The following is a 14,831-nucleotide window of genomic DNA, read 5'->3' on the forward strand; positions in this document are numbered from 1 at the left end:
AGCAAACTGTCACAAGGACAGAAAACCAAACACCGCGTTTTCTCACTCATAGGTGGAAATTGAACAATGAGAACACTTGAACACAGGGTGGGGAACATCACACACTGGGCCTTCTTCATGCTCTGTTGCAAATGAAGTTAATTCCTTTGGGAGGAGATTAGGAGCTATCTATGTTAAGGCCCACTTCTCTTCGCAGGCAGAATCCCTGAGCCATGGCCCTGGAGCTGAGGGTGGGGACAAAGGTGATTTTTCTTTTTCTTTTTTTTTTTTTTTGACTTAAGAAACCAGGATTTTATTTTTATTCTACCATCATTCTTTTTTTTTTTTTTTTTATTATTGTACTTTAAGTTCCAGGGTACATGTGCATAACGTGCAGGTTTGTTACATATGTATACTTGTGCCATGTTGGTGTGCTGCACCCATCAACTCGTCAGCACCCATCAATTCATCATTTATATCAGGTATAACTCCCCAATGCAATCCCTCCCCCCTCCCCCCTCCCCATGATAGGCCCCAGTGTGTGATGTTCCCCTTCCCGAGTCCAAGTGATCTCATTGTTCAGTTCCCACCTATGAGTGAGAACATGGGGTGTTTGGTTTTCTGTTCTTGTGATAGTTTGCTAAGAATGATGGTTTCCAGCTGGGACAAAGGTGATTTTTCAAGTGATACCCTTGCTTTAGGAGCTGAGCATTTGGTAGAGGGGAGACAGTAGCTTCATGTCTTTTCAGTTTGCCTCTCCCAATGTGAAACCACCCCCTTACAAGCCAAGGCAAGGGTGATCGGGATCCTAGCATTCTCAGTGGTGCCGTGCCAAAGGTGGAGCCTCTGTCTCAACACTCACAGCTAGGCAGGAGAAGGGAGCCTCCACCCTTTGGCTATAGTTGCTGGCAACTTAGCCTTAGCAACAGTGGCTGGGGGCAGGATGAGAAATGCTGAAGTTATGCCCCTCCCAGGAAGACAGCCCTGTAACAGGGAGCCCTGTAGTCTTGACTACAGCAATCTAGAGTGGAGTTTCCACTTCACAGAGCTGAGAGTGGGGAGGGAGGATGCAGTCTTGGTTCAAATACCATACACTCTCACCTTTTTAATCCAATTTTTGCAGATTTTGTTGACTAGATGGTTCATGATTTGCTGCATGCCCTTATGACCATATCTAGATACATTAAATTTGTATACAAAAATTTAAAAATCAGGTGTTAGGGTATATCTGGTCCCTGTTACTTTGTCATAGCCAGAAGCAAAAGTTCACATATTTCAGCTATTTTTGACCCCAATTTTTTTTTATTTTTCACTTCAGGAGACTACCCACAAAGCCAGCATTTTATTGAATGGTAAACTTAAGGTAGAAAGTGGTCAGATTTATAAAAACCCAGTCACCTGGCTCAAGAATCTCCTGGGAGGCAACAGTTATGTGACCTGGAATTATGCTTGGAGTAAGGTGGGTCATTCTTAAGTTTATCTTTAACTTCATATTCAAATGGAAAAGTACATATTTTTATGTTGAAAGTATTTTTTAAGGAAATCTGAAAGATCTCCAAGCTAGTTTTGTTTTCATGTGTTCATTGTGTGTATGTTACATGCATATCATGCTACATACATGTCACAGAATGAACACATCACTTTCTCCCACAAGTCCTATTTGCCAGAATTCCCCATGGGCATGGTTGCATAGCTGACTGCACCTTCCCTTTCTTACTCCTTATCTAGTCTCAGAACTTTAATGCCTTTAATCTTCCCATTTGATCTCCCAAGGGATTTCAGGTCTTTGTAACTCTGTATGGAAAATTTGGAACCACTGGTATATTGGTAACTTAGTTAATATATGTTATTATTCTAATGAAGTAAAGCAAAATCTCCTAAATACAAAAGAAATGGGCAAGAGACCTAAGACCCACAGAAATTATCATGTATTTTTATGTTTGAACATGTCCTTATCCATGAATTGCTAGCCCTTCAAAATGAATTACTTTCATTTAGACCTCCTAGACTTAGTAGGCTCCCTCTCAGTTCTGGCTTCTGAGTTACAAGCCCAGTAATGACTGATATTCTTGAGGTCTAGTGTTCATCCACCTCCAGATGTCCATGGCGCTACTTCAGGAACAGTCTTAAAATGACTCTTCAGGAAAGTCTGAATCTTCAGACATCTGCCATGACTGTTTCAAAGACTAGAAGATACACTCAACCTCTACTAACCATTACAGTAAACCTCAGTTTACCAGTAATAGGAAGCACAGCTTTCTCTCCTCTTTTTTGTTTAACCCAGGTCTACCCACTCTCCCTCCCAGTCCGTTTTGTGCCCCCAAAGTCTATATTCTGTGTCCCAGACTCTGTGCCCCAACTCTGCATTCTGGTCTCTTAGACCTTGTTGGCAAGTGCATCTAGCCCTGTTTCAGTTCCTTTACTTACATCAGCACATTCTGGATTCTATCTGCTATATGGTCTGTCTGACTTTTTATTTTCCCAAAGTTTGTTTTTATTTCCCACTCCTGGAGTCACCAGGCCATCTGCTTTCAGTTTGTCTTAGCCCCTTTGCCCAATCCTTTCCATGGATTCTTAATTCATATCTAAATGTTAGTAATTAACATCTTGCCCATGAAAATCCCTTTTTGTTACAAGGTTTCTTAAACTTGTGATAGATTATACTGTTTTGCTGAAACTGAATCTTTGCTCACAGGACAGACAGCATACTGAATGCTGTAGCTTAGGTTCTTTTAAGCTCAACATGCCTGTGCTGCAGTGTGCCTGGTGATGATTCCATTTGCCCACTCTGTTTCTCTCTTAGAACTACTGTTATTTCCCGCCTTTGAATAGCTGGCTGTGACATCATTTGGCCCTTACTCTGTACTAATGCCTCATTTATATCTCATTGCCTCTAGTACTTTCTCATAGCCATGTCAATTAGAGTTATACTGTTTAGCACCTATGTGATAGTGAAGCCACATGCGAATGTGGGCACTAAAAGTAGGGTAATTCTCAGATATAACATATTCCTACAGATTTCTAAACAGGCTTATTTTCTTTAGATTATCAAAAAAATGAAAATAGAGTTTTAAAAATTACTATGGGCACTGATGTACTTCTAGTAAATACCCCAAGCTGAGAAACATTACCCTAGTGATTTTCTTTACAGTATTTAAAAGGCTCCTTTAAAGTCTTTTAAAATTTACCACATAAACCTCTGCCTCTTCTTGTCTTGGAGTAACTCCTGAATTCAGTCACTTCTTGATGAAAGGAGCTTTTTGCTACATGGGTAAATGTGAACATTTCTACTGACTAGTTCTGAGAGTGGTGGTGGGGTATGGGACCAGGAATGGTTGATGGTCAGGCAAGGAATGCCAGAAAACAAGGTATTGCCCTGTATCTGACAGAGCGACGGAGCCAATAGGTGCAGAGATGACTCAAACTTCCAACCCAAGCAGTTGCTGAACACCTTTGCCAAGGAAATCCTGATGCTTACTCACAGAAGGCATCACTGACTTCTTTTCTGCAGCCTCCCAGCTGTTGGACAACATTCTGGTGTGGCAGAGTGATTTGTGGGTGGGAGCCAGCAGACCAAGCTAGTTCCTGATTCCACTCTTTATATTATCTGGGCAATGGTTTTCAATCACATTGGAATCACTTGAGGGCCTTTAGAAACCACTAGTGCCTAGCAGACTCCAAGCCCATAGCTTCTGATCTAATATCTATGTGGGGACCAAGTGGCAATATTTGAAAAAGCATTCCAGGCAATTCTAATGTGCAGCCTCAGTAAGAATGATTAATCTAGGTCAAGCCATTTCACCTTTCTGAACTTCAGCTTTCTTATGCATGAAATAAGTAGTGCTAGGTGATATCTAAAGACCCTTCCAACATAGCGATTGTGGAGCTTGAATAGCACTGTTTGATTTATAAAGCAGTTTTATACAACTTTATGAGGCAGGAAGATCAACAATTATTTCTGTTCATGGATGTGAAAACAAAGATTTGGGAGGTTAAATGACCTGATTTAGTCTTGAGGCCAGGCAGAACCAGAACTAGAACCTGATCTTCTGATTCCCTGTACATTCTTTTCTGTATTTATAATGGTACAAGAGGGGCACACATTCCTTTCATTAGAAACAGGTTGCTCTGAACTCAAAAGAGCACACAGTACAATCTAGCCACCTTTATGAATGTATGCAAAGCCTTAGTCATGTGCAACAACTGTTGCCTACTTCCACAGGAAAAATGCCTTTCTGTGATACAGTTGCAGGATGAAAATCATAAGAATCATATGAATGGAAATGATGGTTTATTTTTGTAAATACTCAACAGTGAATTACTGCAGATGAAAAGTAGGCTGCTATTTTAGGCAGTACTTCAAGGAACATTAGACAGCCTCCCTGAATTTCCATGCTTATTTCCACCCTTTCCACTCCTTTGGATTTAGTGATCACTTTTTTCTGTGGTTCCCCTCACCCCGTACACACACATACTTTTTAAGCAAAATTCCTCTCACCATCATGATTAAGAATATCAAGATGTGGGCCGGGCGTGGTGGCTCAAGCCTGTAATCCCAGCACTTTGGGAGGCCGAGACAGGCGGATCACGAGGTCAGGAGATTGAGACCATCCGGGCTAACATGGTGAAACCCCTTCTCTACTAAAAAATACAAAAAAACTAGCTGGGTGAGGTGGCGGGCGCCTGTAGTCCCAGCTACTCGGGAGGCTGAGGCAGGAGAATGGCGTAAACCCGGGAGGTGGAGCTTGCAGTGAGCTGAGATCCGGCCACTGCACTCCAGCCCGGGCAACAGAGCGAGACTCCGTCTCAAAAAAAAAAAAAAAGAATATCAAGATGTGAAAAGGTTGGGGTGGGAGTATAGAAACTGATGGAAATTGTTCATCTCAACAGACAGCCTCATTCTGTCAATTACTCATACTCTCAGTGTGTCCTAAACCTCCTATGAACCTAGCTTCTACTCAGCTACATTTTAGAACGCAAAGAAAAAGAAGGAGATGGTTAGATATGTGGACCTCTTTTAAAATACAAATATCCAGAAGTTTTGAATCCTGAAAATATAAATAATGTGAAGGGCCTTCTCTTGCCTCTACATAGAGTATTGGAAGTGTGAAAAAAGAGTCTGGAATGGGGAGGTTGGTACCATGAAGGTGAGCTTTACCTGCATCATTTCCATAGAAACAGCTCTTCCAAGGCAGTTTTTGCACTTTGAAACTACTTTCTGTCTTATATTCTGAATTTCTAAAGAAATATTTTATTTGAGAAATATTTTTATTTTCTTAGCCACAATGTATTTTGTGTTACAATGAATTTAAAAGAAAACCTACATTTTTTTTTAATTGTTTTATTTGCTCTCTTTCCACTCTGAGGTGAAAAGCAATTATTCTTTCCTCCTTCTACTCCTCTTGGAGCAGTGAAACTTTGTAAGATTGACTTCTTAAAACTTGCAATGGAATAAAAGTAGTTATTTGATCATCCATGGACAGATTTCTTTCCTTTCTTTTTTTTTTCTTTTTTTCTTTTTTTCTTTTTGAGCCAGAGTCTCGCTCTGTTGCCCAGGCTGGGGTGCAGTGGCCCGATCTCGGCTCACTATAGCCTCTGCCTCCCAGGTTCAAGTGATTCTCCTGCCTCAGCCTCACAAGTAGCTGGGACTACAGGCATGCATCACCACGCCCAGCTAATTTTTGTATTTTTAGTAGAGACAGGGTTTCATCACGTTGACCAGGCTGGTCTCAAACTCCTGACCTCAGGCAATCCCCTAACCTCGGCCTCCCAAAGTGCTGGGGTTGCAGGTGTGAGTCACCATGCCTGGCCATCCACAAACAGATTTCTATTAGTCAACACCAACAAATGGTTTTTCTGAAGACATGAAAATGGGCTGATACTTTCAAATAAAATGGAGTCCCAGAAGGGAAGTATATGCAAAGGCAGGTTATGTTTCATTCTTTTTTGATGCATATTACTACATAAGATGTAGAGAAATATTTATTATGGCAATTAATAATGACAATACTGCACTTTATTTATCCCAAAGACCTTACCAAAATAAAATTGATTAATAATTTCACTTGGCTCATTAACTGCATTTCCAGAATACTGGCTGTCTGAGTCATCTGTTTTCCTCAAACATGCACACACGCGCACACACACACACACACACACAGACATTCTACACTCCCTACTTTTCCCTAGTATGATATTGGAGAATCAGCATAATTTCCTCTTTTTATTATTATTATACTTTAGGTTCTAGGGTACATGTGCACAACGTGCAGGTTTGTTACGTATGTATACATGTGCTATGATGGTGTGCGGCACCCATTAACTCGTCATTTACATTACGTGTATCTCCTAATGCTATCCCTCCCCCCTCTCCTCCCCACCCCACGACAGGCCCCAGTGTGTGATGTTCCCCTTCGTGTGTCCAAGTTCTTATTGTTCAATTCCCACCTATGAGTGAGAACATACGGTGTTTGGTTTTCTGTCCTTGCGATAGTTTGCTCAGAATGATCGTTTCCAGCTTCATCCATGTCCCTACAAAGGACATGAACTCATCCTTTTCTATGGCTGCATAGTATTCCACGGTGTGTATGTGCCACATTTTCTTAATCCAGTCTCAGCATAGACTAATTTCTAAGGAATAATGGAGTGGTGTAAGAGCTTCAGGGAAAGCATCAGTGGCCCAGCACAACAACCTACAGATATCCTCACCGGATATGCCTTGCATTAAGCTCTATCTCTCTTACATGTTCTCATCTGGCATCCTGTCAGCTGCCCTTCATCAAAATGGGTTTGGACAGTGAAGTTGCTGAAATCACTGGAGGCTATGTTGTTCAAGAGCCTAAGAACTTAGCCTCCAGCTCTTCCTACCATGCCTCTGTCAGAGTAGGCATATGAGCTAGATTTGAATCCAGAGAAATGTAGTTCAGGATTCAGAGTTTGAGTCATACACAAATGTAATGACTGCCTTTATGCTTTAGCCAACTCGAGGTTTTTCACAACACTAATATGAAATGCACATTTTCTAGAAGTGATCTAGTGTCTGTTCATTTTGAGATCTATTCATTAACCTGTTCAATAAATCACTCCTAATGGAAAATAGATTTTTAACTCGGTGGATATTCTTAAAACTGTGTTCTTTATCTGAATTACCCGCAGTGGAATGTGTAAGTCATCTTATATTGCCCAGCACTAACTAATAACAATATTTTTAAAGTCTGAGATATAGGTGAGAACATACTGAGCCTGCACTTTGATGGATTCATGAGATGTGTTGGACATTGTCAGGGTATAACACATACAACATCTATTATTTCCAATAACTGGTTGTTTGGAGAACTGACAAATGGCATTCAGGGGCCTCTCCTCCACTTTCTATGGCAAGTGAAAAGGGATTGACACATTGAGTAGGCCAGGTCTGTTCCATTTTCATTGCCAGGCTTTGTTTGGTCATAGGATTGAGTCCAAAGAGTATCTGTACCTTTAAGATCCCCTAGACCTTTCTCACTCTGTTCAATTTAACATTTATTGAGTACTTGGAATGTACTAGACAGTATGCCAGATGCTTTTCTTGCATTAACGCTTTTAATCCTCACAACAATTTAATAAGCTGGAGACACTTTTTTTTACAAACACAAATTGAGGCTTAGGGAATTTGAGAATCTTTCTTAAGAATTGGAACTTCACAGCCAGGCACGGTGGCTCACACCTGTAATCCCAGCACTTTGGGAGGCTGAGGCAGGTGGATCATTTGAGGTCAGGAGTTCGAGACCACCCTGGCCAACATGGCAAAACCCTGTATCTACTAAAAATACAAAAATTAGCCAGGCATGGTGACATACACCTGTAATTCTAGCTCCTAGGGAGGCTAAGGCATGGGAGGCTGAGGCATGGGAGACTGAGGCATAAGTATTGCTTGAACTCAGGAGGTGGAGGTTGCAGTGAGCCGAGATCACGCCAGTGTACTCCAGCCTGGGTGACGGAGTGAGACTCTCTCAAAAAAAAAAAAAAAAATTAAAAGAAAAGAAAAAGAGTCGGGACTTCAGAGTCTTTTATCCAGTATCGTCAGGCACTCTGTGAACTGCTGAGAGTATTCAAATGAATATGATACAGACCCTGTCCTCAAGGAGCTTATGGTTTAATAGAAACAGACGTATTAAAACATAATTTCATTTATATGAGGTAAGTACCATGACAGAAATATGAGTAAAGAAGTTTTGGGAACCTAGAGGAGAATCATTACTTGAATCTAGAAGTTATAGGGAGGCATCCTGGAGGAAGGGATGTTCAAGTTGAATCTTGATGCTTTGCCCACAGTCAACCAACATCTGGAGGTATATTGATAGATTATCCTAAAGCTAAGAGTAAAGAACCCAAAGACCCTTGGGCCCAGAACATTTCTGGCAGAATTTACCAGTTCTGCCTCAGCCCTGCCTATTTGTGTGTAGCTATTTCTAAGCTCTGACCTTTTGCACTGATAACGATATGTCTGAGTTCACAAACCACCAAAAAAAAGTGGCTATCTAGACCTGAAATGTTATTAATTTAATCAGTTAAATATCTGATTTCTTGAAAAATGCCATTACTTTTATGGCTTAATTTTATTAATGTAACATTAAAATTTTAAAGTTATAAAGTAGCAGGTGCTGGATTAATAGTTGTTGAATAAGTGAATAGGTGAGTGAATTAATATCACACAACAAGGGTCAATGCATTTTTTCTGTGAAAGGCCACATAGTAAATATTTTGGGCTTCATGGACGTGTGGTCTGTGTCAATTATGTTATAGCATGAAAGCAGCCATAGATGTTAAGTAAATGAATGAGCATCACTGTATTCCAATAAAACATTATTTATAGAAAAGAAGGTTGCAGGTTAGATTTGACCATGGACTAAAGCTTGCTAATCCACAACACACAACAATCAAAACCTTATAAAAATTACAATGTTTAGGACATAGGTGTATTGCCTTCTTACAGAATGTATGATTTGTAAATTTTGTGCTTAATTATGTGCAGGTTACATATCTTGGGAAGGAGCTTTTAAAGTATGTTTCTGAGGATGCACCCGTACTTCCAGAACCAAACTCAGTACCTCAGCAATATCAACCTTGTCTTCCAGGTATGTACAGACTGACACTCATTTCTTCGTTGTGGGATAAAAACACCAAAACCTACTGGAAAAGCACTCATTTTATTTTGTCTTTTTTCTCATTGATGTGAAACTAACAATTATTAAATTGACTATTTCAAGGTGAACAGTTCAGTGGCATTTAGTAAATTCACAATGTCATGCAACCACCCATCTCTATATAATTCTAAAACACTTTCATCACCCTAAAAAGAAACCCTGTACCCACTCAGCAGTTGTTTACCATTCTCTACTCCTCCCGATTTCTGGAAACCACCAGTCTGCTTTCTGTCTGTATGAATTTGCTTATTCTGAATATGTCATATAAATGAAATCAATATATGTGACCTTTTTTGTCTACTTCTTTCACTTAATATAAAGTTTTTGAGGATCATCTACATCATAGCATGTATCCATACTTCATTCGTTTTTGTGGCTGAATAATATTCCATTATATGGATATACCATAATTTGTCCACTCATCCTTTGATGGGCATTTGGGTGCTTCCCCCATCCCCAGGCTTTTTTTTTTTCTTTTTTTGAGATGGAGCTTTGCTCTTGTTGCCCAAGCTGGAGTGCAATGGCATGATCTCGGCTCACTGCAACCTCTGCCTCCTGGGTTCAAGTGATTCTCCTGCCTCAGCCTCCCGAGTAGCTGGGATTATAGGCGCATGCTACCACGCCCAGCTAATTTTTTGTACTTTTAGTAGAAATGGGGTTTCACCATATTAGCCAGGCTGGTCTCGAACTCATGGCCTCAGGTGATCTGCCCACCTCAGCCTCCCAAAGTGCTGGGATTACAGGTGTAAGCCACCATGCCTGGCCTGCTTTCCCCTTTTTAGCTATTAGAGATAGTGCTGCTATGAATAGACATACGCTTATTTGTTTGAGCACCTGGTTTCAGTTCTTTTTAGGTGTGTGCTTAGGAGTGTAATTATTATACAAGTTGAGCATCCTTAATTCAAAAATCCAAAATCTGAAATCTCAGAGTCTGAAATTTTTTCAGTGCTGACATGCTACTACAAGTGGAAAATTCCACACCTGACCTCATGTGACAAGTCACAGTCAAAACTTTGTTTCATGTACAAAATTATTAAAAATATTGGATCAAATTACCTTCAGGATTTGTGTATAGGTGTATATGAAACATAAATGAATTTCATGTTTAGACTTGGGCCAATCCCCAAGATATCTCATGTATATGCAAATATTCCAAATTTTGAAAAAATCTAAAATCCAAAATACTTCTGGTCCCAAACATTTTGGACTAGGGATACTCATCATTTATTATATAGTAATTCTATATAGGGAGCACAGCGAAACTGTCTTCTCTAGCAGCTGAATCATTTTACATTCCCAACAGCAATGTACAAGGGTTCCAGTTTTTCTGCATCTCTGCAACACTTGTTATTTTCTGTTTGTTTTATACCACTCCATTTTTAACCTTAGTTAATTCCAGGAGAATTTAAGAAAATGACCCCATCCCTCACGATTCCTTTCTCTGAATCTATGCTGTACTTACTTTGGATAGATTTTTAAGTGTCATATAAAAGGAAAAAAATGAGTATTGTTTTTCTTTCAGAAGACATGATTTGGTTTTATTTATTTTCTAAAAATAGGCATTAAAATAAATCTTGCTTATTAGAGTAAATTAATACCCTTTATGAGATGGAACAGCCTTTAGCCTGAGAAAACTAAAACCAGTAAGCAGCAGATTTTGAAATGATCTAGAAAAAGGCAGCACACATTTCTGAAAAATAGCCGTAACAACACTTATATTACCCTCCTTTGCTACAGCATCCCCTTTTTTTTTCCTAGTGTCCCTGTCTTTGACCATTTGGGGACAATATAGAAGAGAGGAGGTACAAAACAAAACATGATGGCACTGTGATAACCAGGGCCAAGAAGCAAATAGGATTTCTATCACCAAGTCCCTACCCAGGGCCTCCCTGGGACTGTTCCTTTCCTATAACAAGCCCCAATAATTCAAACTACATTCATTTCCTAACTTTTGCACCCTAATTTCTCGGGATTCTCCTCTGTCACAAAAACTGGCTCCATTAATAGGGTGCATTCTCCACAGTTTTCTGAAGATAGCCTCAAAAGTGTTTTTCATCATTTTTGGGAAACAGACAACATTAATAACTGGTAACATTCATAACTAGTAACATTAAAACAGGTAACATTAATAACTTTGGGGAAGTTAAAGGGCTTAAGAAATTGAAGGGAGTTCTTGTTAGTAGTTCATGGCCTTTGGTTCCTAACCTGATTTCCTATCTAATCTACCTAATCAAATCATGGGGTAAGGCCCAGTAACCTGAATTTTTAAAGGTGACTCTTACAGAGCCAGCCTGACTATAGACTCTGGATGACTAATAGTATTTGATTTCTTGTGCAGATAATAATTTGACAGTCCTTGATATTCACCCCTTTGCTTTGATTCCTGAGGGTGGAATTGGAATTGCTAAAGTACTCTATCCTCTCTCTCTCTCTCTCTGCCCCCGTTGCTCCATCTCTTTCTCTCTCTCTCTCTCTGTCTACCTCTCTCTACCTCTTTCTCTCTGTCTCTCTCTCTCTGCCCCCTCCCCGCCACCCACCCTAAACACATACTCAAAGGAAAACCAAGCAAATGCTTTTGACCTAAGAGTCGAAGCAGAGCAGTAGGTTTTTCCTTCTATCATGAAGGTCATCTGCTCCTCAGATTTTCTAGTTCTAGGCAGGCATTTCCAACCCTAGATAGGCATCTTCTTCCTCAGAGGGCACACAATCTCCCTGTTAAGTGAGCATGAAATCAGAAATGGATTCTGAACTGCTACTTCTGTTGCCTGTAATGTAAACAATTTCCTGTTATTAATTTCTTTTCACAAATCCTGATTTTTCTTTCCATTAGATATTTCAGAAAATTTTTATGTTATTGTGCCATTGCACTCCAGCCTGGGTGACAAGAGCGAAACTCTGTCTTAAAAAAGAAAAGAAAATGTTAATGTTAAGTTAAGAACCATGGAGGTAGCAGTGTGCCAACCAGCTTCTTGCTACCTTGGTCTGGACCTAAGAATCTATAGGCAGGGCCCTGCTGACATTCTATAGGCTGCTGTTGGAGTTTTGTTTGAATCTCCTTAATTAGAATTCTTCTACAGCTGGTTTTGTGGTACCTGACAGAAACCCAAAGACCTGGCAAGTTAGAACAATGCAAAACTCTCTAATCCTACTACAAGAAAAGCACTCAGGAGAGAATCTTTCTCCGTCTTCTACATATCAAAATATCATCATGGAAATCATGGCTCTGACACTGTAGAGACCAGAAAGTCTAAACAAAAATAATAATTTTGTGTGGCTTTTATCAGCCTACCTCAGGTCACAAACATAATCTGTTCTCTTATGCTTTTTTAATGACCATACTTTTTAGAATACTGTTTTTGGGGAATAAGGGGAACTAGGAAGAGCTATTTTCATTTTATTATTTTACTTTTTAAATCATCTAGCCTAAAATGTCAAGAAAGAGCTATTTATATTTCCCATCGGTAGGGTGACCATCATCCTGATTTGACCAGAGCAGTCCCCTAATTCAGCAAAATTATTACTAACAATTTGTTTCACTTTCAGAAGTTGCTTGTTTAGATGACCCAGCACAGGAACCAAGCAAATCAATGTTTGAGAAAACAAAATTTGGAGAAGGTAAAAAAAAACAAAATGTTCAATTCCATTCACTTTTATAAGTGTTGAGATTCTACATATTGTGCAAATAGATCAAATAGATGATCAAATCTTATGCATATCACTCCATGTTATAAATAATTGGTGGTTATGTCATCTTTATTTTGTGATAGACTGAGAAGATCTTTGAGTTCAGAGAATTTTTATGAACTCTTACTTCTTGTATTCTTCAATGCCTGGCACACCATAGCTTTCCAATAAATGCTCATTGCCTGTTGTTCTGTACTTTGGATGGTAGTACAGAATAACATCTTTGGATGGATCTTCTCTATGTAAACAACATAGTGATGATTTCTTATTAAAAATAAGATGAAGCTCACCTTATTTGAAGAGTGTCTGGCCCTCCCTTTAAAGCAAGCACTTTTATTTAGGCCTGTGACTTTTTTTTTAAGAGGTGGAGTCTTACTTTCTCACCCAAGCTGGAATGCAGTGGCAGGATCATAGCTCACCGCAGCCTCAAACTCCTGGGCTTAAGTGATCCTCCCATCTCAGCCTCCCATGTAGCTTGGATTATAGGCTTGATCCACTGCACTTGGTTAGGCCTGTAACTTTTGTAGCAAGACTTACCTTCTGGAGAGAAATGCTAAAGTTGTATGCCCACAAGTCCACCTTGCTCTGATTTTCCCCAACTTTCCCCAAGTTCACATGTGGCTGCATCATCTCAAGAGGATCAAATGAGATGAAAAGTTCCTAAAACAATCACTGTGGAACAATAGGAATTATCATAAAGATGACTGCATTTACATATCAGGTCTTACACTCCGACATCCTAATACCAGTACCTTAAAGTATGGATTTTTCTGTGTGTATTCATCTTTCCAGCCATCTATTCATCTGCCCTCATGTATTAGAAGTTTTGTAATATAGTTATTATAGTAAAAGTGATACCAAAATTGGCATATTTTGTGGAGTTTGTATTTGTTCACATCATGATCCTCTGTGTGCTTAAATATTCATGATCTCTCTGTGCCTCCAAAGAGAAAGCCCCAAGGTAGACCTAGTGGTCTTTGCAGAAATATTTCATCTACTTCTTAGAGTTCAAAAGTTCTGTATTATGTAGGATTAGGTTTGGCTGCGTGCAACAGAAAACCCCAAATAGCAGTGGTTTCAACACACAAAGATTTAGTCTTTCTTTAAGAAGTCTGGATCCATAGCATTCCAGATGAGGCACAGCAGCACCACAGAGTCACCAAGTCTTTCTACTCCGTCTTTCTTTGTACTGGTTTACATCTTGAAGTAAACTCATGGTCCAAAATAGTTATGAATCTCTAGCCATCACATCTGCATTGTAGGCATTAGAAAGAAGGAAAGTAGAGAGGCAAAGAAAGGGCTTCCTAGCTGTCTGTCCCCTTAAGGAACCTTCCCTGAAGTCAAACACAACCCTTTGATTTATATCTCGTTAGCCAGAGTTTAGTCATATGCCACACCTAACTGCAAAGAAGGCTAAAAAATATAGTTTTTCTGTGTGACACATTGACTATGATTCTGTTAATGAGGAGAAAAACAAAAAGGCAAAAATGGAGGTAACTAACAGCCTCTGCCAAAAGTCTTTTTTAGGAAGCTATAAAATAATAGTTAATGTCAATTTAGACATAGTAAATTGTATTGGGTAATCTGGCACATTGCAGGAAACTTTACACTGGAAATTCACACAGTGGGTTCACAACAGGATAATGTGGTTGGAGTCATTCCGGCTATGAAGGAGTAAAGACTATAAGAGAGCACAAATGTAAAGTGATAGGGCTTTGTGTGTACCCTCTCAGCTAGAGGCCTCCCTGCTCTGCACCTTTGGCACCATGTCTAGGAACTGCCAGTGCCATGGTGTCAAAAGATTCCTGCCCTACCCCTAATCATCTCTGCTGTGCTTTCTGAAGAGCAGTTTTTCAACTGTTTGATGGTGGCTTATACCTGTAATCCCAGAACTTTGGGAGGCCGAGGTGGGCAGATCACCTGAGATCGGGAGTTCGAGACCAGCCTGGCCAACATGATGAAACCCTGTCTCCACTAAAATTA

The 14,831-nt window shown here is 39.8% G+C and overlaps 1 protein-coding gene across 1 annotated transcript in view; it reads left to right on the plus strand.

Annotated features, from left to right (window-relative positions):
• The window catches only part of ANKRD31 (ankyrin repeat domain 31), a 179,704-nt gene that overhangs the window by 161,509 nt on the left and 3,364 nt on the right, over window positions 1-14,831 (plus strand). The window contains exons 22-24 of the mRNA XM_011959242.1: window positions 1,298-1,438; window positions 8,993-9,095; window positions 12,708-12,779. Of these exons, the coding sequence (XP_011814632.1) occupies window positions 1,298-1,438; window positions 8,993-9,095; window positions 12,708-12,779 (316 nt within the window). The remainder of the gene's footprint in view (window positions 1-1,297; window positions 1,439-8,992; window positions 9,096-12,707; window positions 12,780-14,831) is intronic.

The sequence above is a fragment of the Colobus angolensis genome, unplaced genomic scaffold, assembly GCF_000951035.1.
Source record: "Colobus angolensis palliatus isolate OR3802 unplaced genomic scaffold, Cang.pa_1.0 Scaffold49, whole genome shotgun sequence".
Classification (NCBI taxonomy): Eukaryota; Metazoa; Chordata; class Mammalia; order Primates; family Cercopithecidae; genus Colobus; species Colobus angolensis.